General features: G+C 44.1%; 1 protein-coding gene across 1 annotated transcript in view; it reads left to right on the plus strand.

The window, feature by feature from the left end:
- Positions 1-11,243: 11,243 nt before the first annotated feature.
- gpr37l1b (G protein-coupled receptor 37 like 1b) overlaps positions 11,244-15,742 on the plus strand; it is a 5,157-nt gene continuing 658 nt past the window's right edge. The window contains exons 1-2 of the mRNA XM_061258146.1: positions 11,244-12,218; positions 13,151-15,742. The exon at positions 13,151-15,742 is cut by the window's right edge and continues 658 nt beyond it. Coding sequence (XP_061114130.1) covers positions 11,484-12,218; positions 13,151-13,999 — 1,584 coding nt within the window. The 5' untranslated portion in view covers positions 11,244-11,483 and the 3' untranslated portion in view covers positions 14,000-15,742. The remainder of the gene's footprint in view (positions 12,219-13,150) is intronic.

Raw genomic sequence — 15,742 nt, forward strand, 5'->3', positions numbered from 1 at the left:
CATTAGCATAGAACTGAAAAGTAGCATTTGGGACTTCACCAAGACAGTTTGCATAAATGGCAAACAAAGGAGGGCCTAGCACTGAACTTTGTGGAACTCCCTTACAAACTACCATCATTTTCGTGGTAAGACCATGCGACTGTATAATCAGAGTTCTGTTTTTTAGGTACTTTGTAAACCAACCTACAGTATAATTAGTGCAACCTACTGTATGTTGGTCAAGCGATGTAAAATAATTATTGGTCTACAGAATGAAAAGCCTTAACAGGTCTAAAACAGATCCCCCCCTTAGCCTCCTTTTACTAAACTTAAAGAGATTAAGCATCCTAAATATATCCTCGTAACTCCTATCTTTTATATATGGAATCAATCTGGTTTCCCTTCTCTGAACCTTTTCTAGTGCCTCTATGTCCTTTGTAAGCCGGTCATAAGTAACATTTGGTCTCATGCACTGGTCAGCTTGCTGACTTCCCCCTCCCGGAGCATACATTGTTAGCCCCCACCTTTTGGCACACATGCCTGTGGGGGAGAGCTAGAGAAGGCTTCTTAGAGGTGCCTTCTTCTCACATTCCTTACAGGTTAGAGCACAGGAATACTGGAGATGTCATAAAGATGTTTCATGATAATCCCAGGTCAGAATATAGTAATGTTTGGTGTTATTCTGATTGGTTCAGTGCGACTGGTGTAATGGCATAACCATTCAGGAGCCGAAGGGAAGCTGGGCAAAAGCTGTCTCTGTAGAAGCCATGTGTTTTAGCCCCCTGAACACTGCCTGGTGGGGCTGGCTGTAAATTACAGATGGGTGACTCACTTTTAGGGTCAAGAACTAAGGCCTGGATAAGGAGAAGAAACCAAGCAATCTGGGGGTTTTGTCTCTTTTCCTTTCATTCACCCAAATCAGGTTTATCCAAAAGGTATATTACCATGAGAGGCACAAATACATATTTACAGCATAATGCAGTTATCATGAAAACTCCCAACTACAGCATTCATAGATATGATGGGGCGGCCTGTAGCGTAGTGTTTAAGGTCAGGAAGGGCTGCCATTTGTGAGGGGCCTGAGAACTGGGGTTTCTGGTCAATGTTGTTTAAACTAGCTTTGTCAGGCCGAAGGAGATAAGGGGAAGATGTTTTAGTTGAGGGGTCAATAAGTCATGAGAATCGTGACCGACCTCCAAGGGGGAAGACTCCGGACAATGCCACAGTGCCCTCATTTGGGCACTGCTGCCATTACACCGGTGACTGTTCTCCTGGATTAAATATTCAAAACTGCTATTAAGATAGTAAATAGACCCGGTAACACCTTGAAAACATTGCCCATGTGATCCTTGTATTATTGCATGAAGTCTTATGTAATGGTAACAGGAATTGCATGTAAAATGGATAATCAGGAGGGAAGTTTCATGATAACTGCAACATAATAAAACATAAGGGTAATCTGTTTGGTATGGATGTGATCTGGTAAAATCAAGGAATCGGATGAGATACATTTCATACCAAATGGAGTTTAATAAACCATAGTTTCAGTAACTCAAGGGAAAACCTACACGTCCTCTCTTGGTAATCATCTCATTTTCCCTACTCAACAACCCCCAAGGGTGGGGGTCTAAATTCCAGATTTGACCACCCCTCCAGGTTGATTTATGGCACTGCCGCCTGATTCCAAACGTATGATTTGGCATAAAAGCAAGGGAGACAGACCAATCTGGGAAGATCGTATTCGACTTCCCACACAACATATCTTGGGTATGTAGGTATGTATGTATGTATGTATGTATGTGCAGCAACGGAAGATCGTAATTGGCTTCCCATACATGGCATATTCTATACTCTTTGTTTGTGTGTAGTCCAAGCAGGCTAGGTATGATTATTTACTCTATCTCTATTCTTAATTTTGTAATTGATTGTGATATTCTAAAGCTAATAACCTACCTGTCTGCGAATAAACTATTTTGTTTGTAACTTGCGTGATCTCCATGACTCTAATTCATCTTGTACCTTTTCAGCCTAAATTACAACTGAATACTCAGGGGGAAATGGTGGCTAAAGACCGACCGATCGGCGGCGTGGTGCATCTGTGATAGTTCTAAGCTGTGAGGCCAGCAAGTTTCTGTCCGTTAAAGGGTCGGGGGACACACAGCACAGTAATCTGGTGTGAAGGGAACCCATGGGTGTTACGGCACTGGTTCCTGCCAAATTAGCTCTAAGGAGCCCAGACAATGCTATGCCGACCTGGGCTCGCAACTATCATGGCAGGTTTGCATGTATTGTGTTGACTGGACCCTCAGCCTCTGAGTTCTCCACCAAACTGAGATTTCAGCCGTAATGCTAATCCCAGGAGCATATATTGAGTAATGGTGGCGCAGGTACAAGTCGAATGTAATCACTCCCGAGGTCCGCGTAAGTTGCAAACCCAAATTTCTAAATTATATTTTAAATGGAGTCAGATAAACGAGTAAAGCTATAGTAACCACTAATACGGCCCCGTTTGAGAACGGAGAATATTAAGAATTGTACTGATCCGTTTCTGGCCAGCTGTAAGCGGGATATGGGGCAGGTCAATCCATATCCGACCCATGGCAACAGACCCAGTATATTCTTAAACATAATTGTGCTCTGTTCTTGTACGGAGGATAATAATTAACCCTACTAATGTTCTCCCAGCAACGCCAGAAGGACAAGCATGCAAAACCCCCTTCGGCCCCCGCTAAATTCCGTCATTGGGTTAGCGTGGGGTTTTACACCTTCTTATAGTGCGGTCCCCAGAACTGCACACAGTGCTCCAAGTGTGGTCTTGTATTGTATAAGGATAGCAGGATCTCTTCCTTCTAACAGAAGATTTGTTAGCTGTTCTGCTATAAAAATCTGTGCTAATTAAAAAAGAACATTGGTTCCAGCATATCTGGGTCAGTTGGTTTACGAGGGCTCACTTTAGTTAGAGCCCTGTTCACTTCAGCAACAGGAAAAGGGGTGAGAGAAAATGTCTGGCCTACATTTGCAGTCTTCATCTTTGCTGCCTGCTAGCTGGGCTGTAGCTGCCCTTGCTCACTGCTGCCCTGCTGCCACTGCTCATCGCTAACCAGCACCAACAGGTCACACCGCCAGTCAAGCCATATGACCAGCACGGCTTCACACAGCTGATTCTAGGTTTTAAGTCAATCCAGAAATACAATGGCTTTGTGTTTCGCCACTTGGTCTCAGGCGAGTGGGATATCAGCCTGGTTGTACAGTGGGTTCTTCACTCTACACATGGCATAGTCGCATTGAGCTCTGTCGCCTCATGTGGTTTTGGGGGGGTTGTAGTCAGTCCGTTATTTTGGCTTACAACAAGTGGTGATAAAATACAGAGCCTTGATGCGAAAGTTTCCATTTACATTAAACCTCAATAAATATTTCTCAATTCATTGTGACTTGTCTGACTGGACTCCCAATTGTCCTTACCAATCAAAGAAACGAGTGATTTGTTAAGAAACCTTTTGGAATTGTTACTGACAGATAATGATTTAACCGCTTTCCATAACTTTCTGGGGTTGTTCAAATTTTCTGTCATTCCAGTCAAATAGAGTTCCGTTTCAGCTTTCTTTACAATTGAGGCAAATGTTTTCCACATCTGCCTAAAAAGAAGCCAATCAGTCAGAACCTGATTTCCTAGCCTTGACTCAGGCGAAAAGAAAGGGTTATCACGACTTACCACTGACAGTCATCTCAGTTTGTGATTGATGGTTTCATTATTACACATGACGTAAGCAGAACCATGCAATTCACATACAGATAGATCGAATAGCATTGGGTGCTACTGTGAAAACCTTTAGGTGTTTACTTCGTGATTTAGTATAGTCCATTCCCAAACTACCGGCGCTTGGTTCATCTTCATATAATTAGTCAGATCTTTCAGCACAAGCCACATGCCTGGTTTTGTGTCCAGTAAGGCTTTACAAAGACATTGATCAATTGAATTTCAGGATGCTAAATCCAATAAGAGACAGTACAAGGATTTAGCTGTGCTTATCATATGTTTATGCATATCCTAATCCTAATCCTGGTTCTGTATATGAAAAAAGATAATGTTTTCCAGGATAAGAATCACTGTTTTGGTTTTCATTTCAACAAATTATATTTAACTTCTAAAACTGAACTATATTTTTTTAATTTCCTTTGGGTTACAAGTACCAATGCATGACAGCCGTTAACACAAGACCGAGCAAGGCATGAAAGGAAACAGCAACAGATGAGAGTTGCTAAAGTAACACAAAGTTAAGGCCATAAGATCATAATACTGGTGCCTTTATTAAAAGTAAATGTGACATTTTGGAGAAATAGATAATGGGCTATTGAGTCCACTCATCAGTGAAAATAGATTTTTAAAAACGACCTCCTTTTTACTGTACACATTCACATGGCATAATCTTCCTGCAATTTAAATTGCGGTTTTAAACAGGCATGCCATTCAAATCTATGGGGATTTCCCCTATATGTGCAACAAGGAAATCTAAACAAATCCTTATTGCCTCATGTCCGGTAGATGGGGCACAGATTTCAGGTCTTACCCATAATCCCATACAGCCCTTCACCAACCACCACACCCCTATACACTAGAACAGGTGACTGCAGCCCTGGTCCTGCTGGTTTTTGTTTCCACCTAAAAATCAACACCCTGTTGAGCCCCAGGTAACAACAAAAACCACCAGAGCCTGTGGCCCCACAGGACAAGGGTTGCAGACCTCTGTACACTCGGAGATCCTCTGGACTCCCACCATTTGCAATTGCAAATGATTCTCAGACTGATCTCTTTGCTGAATCTTAGAAGAATAATCTGAAAATCAGTTTGTCATCAATCCAGATTCTTTACTAATGATCTCCCGACGAATCACTGCTGCAGGTATATATCCAAATTCAGCGAAAACCACACAAGAGAAGAAAACATCTTAAGAATGGAACATCATTGAAACAACTTACATACGGTACACGTACATAATTAATTATTTATCCGGGTAAAACCCCGTCACAGAAGTTTCTGGAGAAATGCATTTCCTTATACCTGTAATGAGCTTTAACAAATAAAGCGGCCCATGTTTGATAAAATGTGCTCTAAAGTTTTGCGCTTCAGTGCCCATGAACAAGGACTCACATCGTGGCAGTAAATGAATTGTGTCTGGATTGATTCTGTATTGCCCTGTGTTACACCTCTGTGTATATTGTATTTCATTGTCATGCATCATGCCACAACCTACGCTTTTTTGTATCATTTTTCTTTACTTCAGTGTTTGTGATTTCTAATATATTAGTTACCACACAGAATTTCAGGTAGATTTGGATGTCCTTGGTGTGTATACTTTATTAATTGTGTGTTGCTTTTGGCATAGATCCGGCTAAACTGACCGTGTGAATCAGGTCAGGCTTGTTCTGAGAGTGCAGGAACACTTGTAAGGGAAAACCAAGGTGTCTGCTTGCACTTGGCACAAGCCGAAGGGAGCAGACAGACGGCATTTTTTGGGTGTTTGGTTCCATAATCTCTCCTTTGCTTTACCGAAGAGTTGGCCACAGGTTGCACACCGTGTGCGGCGGCAAATTAGATCACTCTGCAGTCAGGTGCAAATGTTTGTGAAACGGATGAAACTATGCAATCACAAAAACTTCACCTGTGCTCAATTAATTCATTCTTACATTTTTTACTTTGCAGAAATATATATATATATATATATTTGACATGTTTTTTTGCACCATTATTCTTACTTTGTGAGAGCCACCCCAGCACCACCCCACTTCCCACAGGATTTTCTCTTACAGTCAGCAGTGTTCACAAACTTTTGCACCTGAATGTACAGTCCCAGTCAAACGTTTGGACACACCTTGCCTCTTTCTGCTTTTTCCTATTAATCTGTTTGTAATCAAACAATTCATATGTGGTCAAAGTGCAGATTCTCAGCTTTTATTAAAGGGTATTTTTGTACATATTGGTTTCACCATGTAGTAATTAGAGTACTTTTTATACATAACCCCACATTCCAATGTTTGAGACAAATTAACATAATGTCAAATAAAATAGTCATGTTTGTCATTTTGTATTTGGTTGCATATTGTTTGCATGCCATGACTTCTTGAAGTGTGTGACCTATCAAAATCACCAGAATCCGGATATCATATGTTAAGGTTGTCGTACAAGTGATACAAAAATCTCTTTGCATTTGAATGGAGCTCTACTGGGGGGAGGGACTAGATTCAGCAGTAAATTATGCCAAAACAGTATGGAACACATTTGTTAGCTGAATGACCTTATGTCATCAAGGGTCCAAGGTATCAGATGAGCCTCAAACCATCCTGCTGCTGCCAGATATGCCGTAGATACTACATTTACCCTGACTAATTTTCCTGTTCAACTCAATGGAAGAATTATTCAGGAGAAACAACCCTTGAAGTATCTACTGTATATCTAGTAGCAACACAGTTGTTTGAGGCTGGTCTGATACCTTGGACCCTTGATGACTTAAAGCCATTTAGCCAACAAATGTGTTCTGTAGGGTATCAGCATAATTTACACCCGAATCTAGTCCCACCCCCCAATTCCCATAGAGATCAATTCAAATGCAAAGAGTTCTAGTATCGCTTGTAGGACAACCTGAGAACAAGATATCCGGACTCTGGTAATGTTGATAGGTCACAGACATGGAATGGATATGCAACCAAATACAAAACATGACTATTTTATTTGACATTATGTTGATTTGTCTCAAACATTGAAATGGGGGGGGGGTATTTATAAAAAATAAAATAAAAATGTTTAATAAAATATGAGAATCTGCATTTTGACCACATATGAATTGCTTGATTACAAACAGTGTAAATAAAACATTAATCAAAAAAGCCAGAGAAAGGCAAGGTGTGTCCAAACTATTGACTGATACTGGACATAAAGCTGTATCAAGTGCTGTGTGTGGCGTCACGGATGGTTCAGTGGGTAGCACTGCCGCCTCACAGCAAGGAGGTCCTGGGTACAAATCCCCGTCGGCCGGGGCCTCTCTGTGCGGAGTTTGCATGTTCTCCCCGTGTCTGCGTGGGTTTCCTCCGGGTACTCCGGTTTCCTCCCACAGTCCAAAGACATGCAGGTTAGGCTGATTGGAGAGTCTAAATTGCCCGTAGGTATGAGTGTGTGAATGAATGGTGTGTGTGCCCTGCGATGGACTGGCGACCTGTCCAGGGTGTATTCCTGCCTTTCGCCCAATGTATGCTGGGATAGGCTCCAGCCCCCCTGCGACCCTGTTCAGGATAAGCGGGTTCAGATAATGGATGGATGGATGGAAGTGCTCTGTGCGCTCCTTCCTCACTGGCCAAGGCAAGAAACTTCACAATCAAATTTCACTTACAGGGAATCAAAAATCAAACAGAATTCATATACAGGGAATTATGCTGTTGATTTCAAATGGAAACCTTTTGCTAAAAAAAGAGAGAAAACCCCACTCTCATACTGTTTAGCAAGCCCAATTGGGTGTCCAATCTTATCCAGAAAGGGCCGGTGTGTGCAGGTTGTTGTTTTAGCACAGGACTAAGACAGCTGATTCTACTCATCAAGGTCTTGATTAAAGACCACGATTAGTTCATTAGTATAATCAGGTGTGTTACTGCTGGGTTAAAACAAAAACCTGCACCCAAGCCGGCCCTTTTAGGATAAGATTGGACACCCAATTGGGTTTGCTAAACAGTATGAGAGTGGGGTTTTCTCTCTTTTTTTTCCATCATTATCAACTCTGGCCCTCAAATCTGAGCCCAGCCCTGGTTTTCCTTTCTCCTTTTAACTGAAGAGTTAATGGTTCTTTGCCAGTGGAGACAGTTAGTTGATGATCCCTGGCACGCATCCCGCATACACAATGCCCAACCCTGTTCTAGGAAATCATCAGTCATTTCAACTCAAATCTGGCACAAATTATTTTAATCAGCAGCACAACAAAATCTAAATGTGGAGACTGAGGGTTGTTAGGGTTGGGATGAAGGGTAGATCTCCAGGAACAGGGTTAGGCATCCCTGCCTGGAGTCTGTGTGACTACTCAACGGTGGTATAGAATAAAACAAATAGTTTTTTCTTCATAAGACCTTTTCCTTAACCCTCCTGTTATGTTTGGGGTTATTTGACCCCATTCAGTGTTTGAGATCTCTTAAAACCAGTTAACCTTTTTTCCATCTTGATACTGTATGATATTTTTTTTTCTATTTTGGTGGGATTCAATCATAAACATGCAATAAACATAATTCCATGTCTTAAGATGTCCTGTACCAAGTTTGAATGTGTTATATGGGCTTATTGTTATGCTCTCTAACTGCATAAAATGTCAGAAAATATACAACCATTTTTATTTTTATCTCAGATTTCTTTGTGGATGATTCTGGTGGCACTTTCCCATACAGGTGCCAAACACTTCCTGTACCTCAGGCTCTAAAATGAGATGTCTTTCATAGATTTCTCTTTTTTAATGGATAAAAAGCAGAATGCGACACACAAAGTGTCCAAATTTTTCTTTTGCAATAATATTGCATTTATTTAAACTGTTGGGGTCAATTTGAACCCAAACATAAAAGCGGCCATAAACTCTGAACATAATAGGAGGGCAAAATACAACCAAGACACATGCAGACCTGAGAGGAGCTCTAGGCTAGCAGCACAGTACCAGGATACATACAGGGAGTGAAAACCACTCAAGGGCCTGGTTAATTTGCACCACAGTGCCACTTCCTGGCAACTTTTATACATAACACGGGAAAGCAACTATGGCCAAAGTCTCAGAAATGCCTTTGCGCTTAACTGTAGCCTACAACAAACGCTCAATCATTTGTTCTCAGAGCAGTGTAGCTAGCAGTACATACAATTCCATGTTTTAGCAAAATAGCCAGCATGGTGTAGTAATTGCACAATGATATTTACTAGTGACTAACTTGAACTAGCTTGATGAAGTGAAAATCCAATTTGAGCAACTTCTGCCTATCATTACATTACATTAGTGACATTTGTCAGACGCTGTTATCCAGAGCGACGTACAACAAAGTGACTAATAAAATACAATTATACAAGCCCATTGAAGGTTATGATTAGCTATGAAAATGAAAGACATACTGCATTTGTAATTAATTTTGTACTCTCAATTCTCCCCAAATTTAAATCACCAGTGACCTCATTTATGAAACTCCCGAGGTGAAAATGTGCTTACCTCTTTCCAAAGTCCAGGCCATGTAAACACCATCCATTGTGCCTGGTGAGCAGCTGTACCCGAGTATAGATTTGACTGCTTTTGCTTTCCTGCCATTTTCAGTTTTCAGGGAAATGAACAGTAAGTCAGCAGGTAAATGTAATGGAAGGTGTTCACAGGGTAGTTAAGCTTGTACATGTGCGCAAAAGTTACAATTGATCAATAGTGGAAGACCTGGGTTGAAAATGTTTTAACAGATTTAGAATAGATAGCAAATGTTTAGATTAACCTGTGCATACACCACAAATACGTATGAAACGTGTGCATACACCCCAGATATGTAGGAAACATGTGCATACACCCCAGATATGCAGGAAGATAAGACTGTTTCAGCCACAATGAAAAGTGAGCATCATGACCTGATCAGCAGTGCAAACGTGGCAGAAAACAAATATGAACACAATAATTTACATACTGACTGCAGTACAGTAGTAGTATAATAAAGCAGCACTCACACCAAATAACAGTGGTGGGCAGGGTGAGAGGGGAAGGATATGGGAAGTGGAATGAAGGGTGTGCTGGTTTTTAGGTTATAGGGTGTGGGGTGCAGGACAGTGGTCCTCACTCCTGGTCCTGGAGAGCCGCAGGGTGTGCTGGGGTCCTCACTCCTGGTCCTGGAGAGGCTCAGGGTGTGCTGGGGTCCTCACTCCTGGTCCTGGAGAGACGCCGGGTGTGCTGGGGTTCTCACTCCTGGTCCTGGAGAGCCGCAGGGTGTGCTGGGATCCTCACTCCTGGTCCTGGAGAGCCGCAGGGTGTGCTGGGGTCCTCACTCCTGGTCCTGGAGAGCCGCAGGGTGTGTTGGGGTCCTCACTCCTGGTCCTGGAGAGCCGCAGGGTGTGCCAGGGTCCTCACTCCTGGTCCTGGAGAGACGCAGGGTGTGCTGGGGTCCTCACTCCTGGTCCTGGAGAGCCGCAGGGTGTGCTGAGGTCCTCACTCCTGGTCCTGGAGAGCTGCAGGGTGTGCTAGGGTCCTCACTCCTGGTCCTGGAGAACCGCAGGGTGTGCTGGGGTCCTCACTCCTGGTCCTGGAGAGCCGCAGGGTGTGCTGGTTTTTGTTTTCGCCTTAATATCAGCAACCAATTCAGACCCAAGAAACCAGGCGAGGTGATTTAACTGTGTAAATAACTGCCTTAATTGATCAATTAACTGCTGAGTAACAACAAAAGGCTCTCCAGGACCCGGAGTGACTGGTGTAGGGGATAGGATGTGGCCTGTTGCTGAAGGATGTACAGTGAGGTCCGTAAGTATTTGGACAGTGACACAATTTTAAAGGGCTGTAATTCCTCCATGATCCACTTCTTGATGTACGTACCCTCACATTAAAGTGTGGACTGTCAGCTTTAATTCCTGGGTATTTACATCCATATGTAGAGTGTGGGGTGTAGGGTATGGAAAGGTCACCTACTCTCTGTCATTTGCTTGTTATAGCTACAAGTGGATGTTCAGCTAGCCATCAGCTAAATCATCTGAGTACATAAAAAGCATTTCTTCTTCTTTTTTTCTCCAAAACAAAATGAATGGCGCAGAGTCTTCTACCATGTGCCATTATTTTTTTTTGTCATGGGACTTGGATAAAGCCCCGTGCCTAACCTCGGTCCAGTCACACGCTGTGCCAAACAAGATTGCAGGGAAAGCGCAGTGCGGTCTGGACGCATACAATCTGAGGTTGGATGTTCTGTATCTCAGTTAGGGCATTTTTTGTTTCACGCCCATCTCAGAAATATATAAATATGAATCGTCGAGTGTGCTGTGCGGTATTTTGGCCAACTGTAACTAAGGTAACGACATTACATCTCCTTCATTATGTAGAAATAAAGGGAGGAGTATACCGCGAAATATACCGTTAACAATGTAAGCCACTTGTTGCTCCTCAAGCGAACAAGAAAACCGTACGGGATAATGCGCAATACAACTTTACACCGGCCAGCAGATGGCACAAATGGTGTATCGCCTTTCTGAAATGAGAAAGAAAACCAACTGTTCCACTTTTTCTTCGGAAAGCAGGACCATTCTCCCATGCCTCGTGCAGCAGTGCGCTCGCGGATGTACATAGTCAGGTTTCCAGTGGGGTTGCATGAATAGCGGCGTCTGGACCCCGAGAGAGACCAGCCCTATAGCCAGCATTAACTTCGATGCTTGGAATTCGGAAATTTTTGTGCAATTCGGGCGATTTTGATTTTTTATATTTAAATCATTTTCATTGAGTTTTTCTTTAAGTTAGAGAGAAAACAATCGGTTCGACATATGCAAGATGGTTTTCTCTTCTATACTTCTGCTGCTTTTGGCCATAAGTGCTTCGGAGCCCAGAAATATCCTTTGGCCAAATGGAGATGGTCCGCTAACGGCTTTGGAGAGGACACCCGATGATACGGCAGGCGATTTGTCTACCGAACCTGTTGGGCTTACCTCGCAAAATAATTTTATTCCAACCGAGAGTTTCGAAAATGATGATCATTCAGATACAAGCCACAAGAGAGTTCCACGGGGCGCAAAAGGTGGAAGCACCAAAAAACGGGACCCACAAACACCTTTCAGCTACAGGTATCCGCGGCCCTACGAACCAAATGATTACTTCACCACCCCAACAACGATCCAGCTGTCCAACGCCACATATAATATGGATGATACTGGAGTAACTGGCCATGGTACTGGAGGTTCTTTGACAGAGAGCAGCAATGTCACGACAAGGGGCAGAATTCGTATTCGCAATCCACTGTATCCGCTGACGGAGAGGTCGTATAGCGCCTACGCAGTGATGTTTCTCTCGCTCATCGTATTCGCTGTGGGCATAGTAGGGAACCTCGCGGTCATGTGCATCGTGTGGCACAACTACTACATGAAAAGCGCATGGAACTGCATCCTGGCGAGCCTGGCCTTTTGGGATTTCTTGGTACTATTCTTCTGTCTGCCTGTGGTCATCTTTAACGAACTCACCAACAAACGGCTTCTAGGAGACTTTTCATGTAGAACCGTGCCCTATATGGAGGTGGGTTTCATTCCTGTTATCGTTATGCGGTAAGGTGGTCTATATCATCAATTCACAACTGATATTAAGCAGGGCACCGTCCCCAGAGGCAAGATAAGCGTAGAAAGAAGATGTTTTTATGATTGGTGTGTTGGGAATGTACATTTCATTTCCTGATCACCTAAAACTGTATAAGTGGTATTGCTCGATGCGTCCAGTTCCCATCAGTTTTTGAGAGCAGGCTGACCTCACCGTGTCCGTTAAACGCCTTTCAGCCTTCTTCCTGTTTTTGTACCATTGTTATGCATATGAGTTCCGTTCAATGCGTGGAAGTGTTCATTGCTAAAGGCTGTCGTAACCTTGTCAACATAATCGCCGGTGTGGTATATTAAATACGAATTCATATGAGTGGGGACTTTCGTTCAAAAGAGGCATGACGTTCATCCAAGTACTCATATGTTGAATGTATTGCAAGGGATGAATAATTAAATTGAGCAAATTAATGCCACATACACCATAAACATTTCCATTTGAAAAAGGCTGAAGGAGCCAATGCAAGACTAATGGTCTATAGCCAAAAATATGAAACAGGACTTTGGAATGTATTTGCACAACGTGCCCATTGATAAAGACATAAATGTTGTGGTTAGGTTTTACTATGGGTACCCAATCATGTGCCATGGAGGGCAGAGAGTACACAGGTTTTAATTCCAACCGATCACCACATCTGCTGATTTCACTAACTAGTTCCTTTCTCTCTGGTTGAAGCAGTGTTCCTTAGTGAAATCAGCCGGTGTGGTGATTGGTTGAGGACCCTCAGTCCCCACGTGGCACATGATTGGGCACCTCTGATGTAAATGATCTGTGTGTTAATGTAGAAACTTTGCTGTAATGCTACAACAGTGCTGTGGGGACCTCTATTACACGGCTGATTGAAACTCCCCTGTCTCCAGGTGACGTCCTTGGGCGTGACCACGTTCAGCCTGTGCGCCCTGGGCATCGACCGCTTCCACGCGGCCACCAGCGGGCAGCCCAAGCCGCGGCAGGTGGAGCCGTGCCGGTCCATCCTGGCCAAGCTGGGCGTGATCTGGGTGGGCTCCATGCTGCTGGCCGTGCCCGAGCTGCTGCTGTGGCAGCTGAGCCCGGAGGTGTCCGAGGCGGCCGGAGGCCTGGTGGACGCCTGCTCCATGCGGCTGTCCCCGGGCCTGCCCGAGTGGCTCTCCTCCCTGGTGCTGACCTACCACGACGCCCGCACCTGGTGGTACTTCGGCTGCTACTTCTGCCTGCCCGTCCTGTTCACCCTGGCCTGCCAGCTGGTGACCCGGCACATGGCGGGGGAGTCGGCCGGCGGCGAGCAGGACGGCCGCGCGCACCACGCCTCGCCCAAAAAGCAGCAGGAGCAGGGCCGGAAGAGGGGCCGGCAGCTCAACTGCACGGTGGTGGCGCTGGCGGTGGTGTACGGCATCTGCGCCCTGCCGGAGAACGTGTGCAACATCGCGCTGGCCTACGCCTCCACCCCCGTCTCGGGCTCCACCTACGCCCTCCTGAGCCTCATCAACCAGTTCTTCCTCTTCTTCAAGTCGTCGGTGACGCCCGTGCTGCTGCTGTGCCTGTGCAAGTCTCTGGGCCAGGCCTTCATGGACTGCTGCTGCTGCTGCTGCGAGGAATGCCTGCCCGACACCGCCCACCCCGGCGGCCTGGCCGAGGGCAAGCACAAGAGCCCCGGCGAGATGTCGCCCTCCATCTTCTTCGACAAGGCCAAGGACAGCTCCTCCATTTTGGCTATCGGCACCAACTGCTGAAGGAGCATCGCTATAGCGACAGCACCTGCTCGCCGGGTGACATCATAATACCACTACACCTGCTCACCAGGTGACATCATCGTTCCAGTGTACTTGTCCCCACAACTCTTCCTTCTAGGACCTCCCCTTGCCCCCCCCCCCCCCCCCCTTCAGGAAGAAAAGCCAGAACTGTGCAGCCCCAAAATGGGTGGGCAGATTTCAGGCTGGATTTCCCTCTCTTCCCCCTCCTGAAAAATGAAGCCTCCAGAAACATGTTCTTCCCAATAAATTTGCACAGTCAGACGGCGGCCATTTTAGAGGAAACCCAAACATGCCTGGCAGGGAAAGAAGTTAAAAGGGCTCTCGGTAATCAAATATGCCATCAAATATAGTCAGTTATATTGCAGTCACATTATATTCCCCCTCCATATATTATATTTCAGTTATATTCTTGATTTTGATAACTATTGTAAAAAAATTAAAAAAAAATCCTTACCTAACTGGGAAATGACTGAGAGTGCAACATTGTTCAAGGGAGAATAGCACTGATGATGTCACTGATGACCAGCTGAGCTAGCCCGTCTCCTGTTTGACCGCCGTGCCGTTTGCATCAGGGAAGCGTCGTTACCCTCCAGCCATGGCAGCCCCTGCCTGTGGCGGGCGGCCCACAGAGGCAGGTCCTCCTGCTCTGTCCATCAGGGAACGCTTGTGCATAAAATGGTGCCCGGCAGACAGGGTCATTCAGTGTAATTTCTCATTTCCATCTTTGGTTTAGAGAACTCATCTTCCAGTACAATAACGCAATAGAATTCACTTCATTGACTTACAGCGGACATCCATTTATACAGGCATAGTCAATACAATATGAATACAATATTATGAAAAGAGAGCTACAGTCTCTACCTTCGATTAAAACATCACAGGCAATATGAATAGTGTTGCGTTAATGAACAGGGAGGTCAAATTCTGCAAATTTGTTAACATTTAACATCTAAAATATGAAAAAATATGAATATCTGAACATATTTAACTTTTTTTTTACAATTTTTTCTTTGGTTTGTTTTCTGTTAATGATAGACCTTTGCCACAATTTATCCGAAACAGCATATTTTAAAGTTTGAAGCAATCAAAATAGCTAACAATTGGCTAACAGTTATTTTTCACAAAATGCTCATTTCAAAGTTTATATTCAGCCAAAGTAAACTGAACTTCATCATGTTTTCATCTTCTGACATTTGCAGATGGCAGTTTTAAAAAACTATTTTGCATATACAGTTGCCATAATATAAACTGCATTGATACAAAGGGAAACTAGACCCTAATGATTTCCATCGGAAACACACTCTTTGATTCAGCTATGCAGTGCAATGATGTTCAGAGTGGATGTGGCCACCCCAGAGACATAAAACACATCACTTGGGCAGATGTTGTATTTGGTGCATTTTGTTTTACCACATCATTGATAAACAGCAGACCTGGGTCAAATACATCATTGTTTTGGATTCAAATACTTTTCTTCACTTTACTGAGCTTGTCTTGTGTATTGGAACCTGTGGAATACTCTCAACAAGCGTAAACCCCACCTTTTGGTGCTCTTGGCTCAATTACACCAGGCAAGATCAATTGAGCAAAGAAAAGTATTTGAATCCAAAAGAATTACATATTTGGCCCAGGTATGTGGCCCAATGCTGACTTTCTAGGCTTCCCTACACGACGGGGAGAGAGCTGCACTCGACAGGAGACATACTGTGAATCAGTTTATTA

The sequence above is a fragment of the Conger conger genome, chromosome 10 (assembly GCF_963514075.1).
Source record: "Conger conger chromosome 10, fConCon1.1, whole genome shotgun sequence".
Taxonomy (NCBI): domain Eukaryota; kingdom Metazoa; phylum Chordata; class Actinopteri; order Anguilliformes; family Congridae; genus Conger; species Conger conger.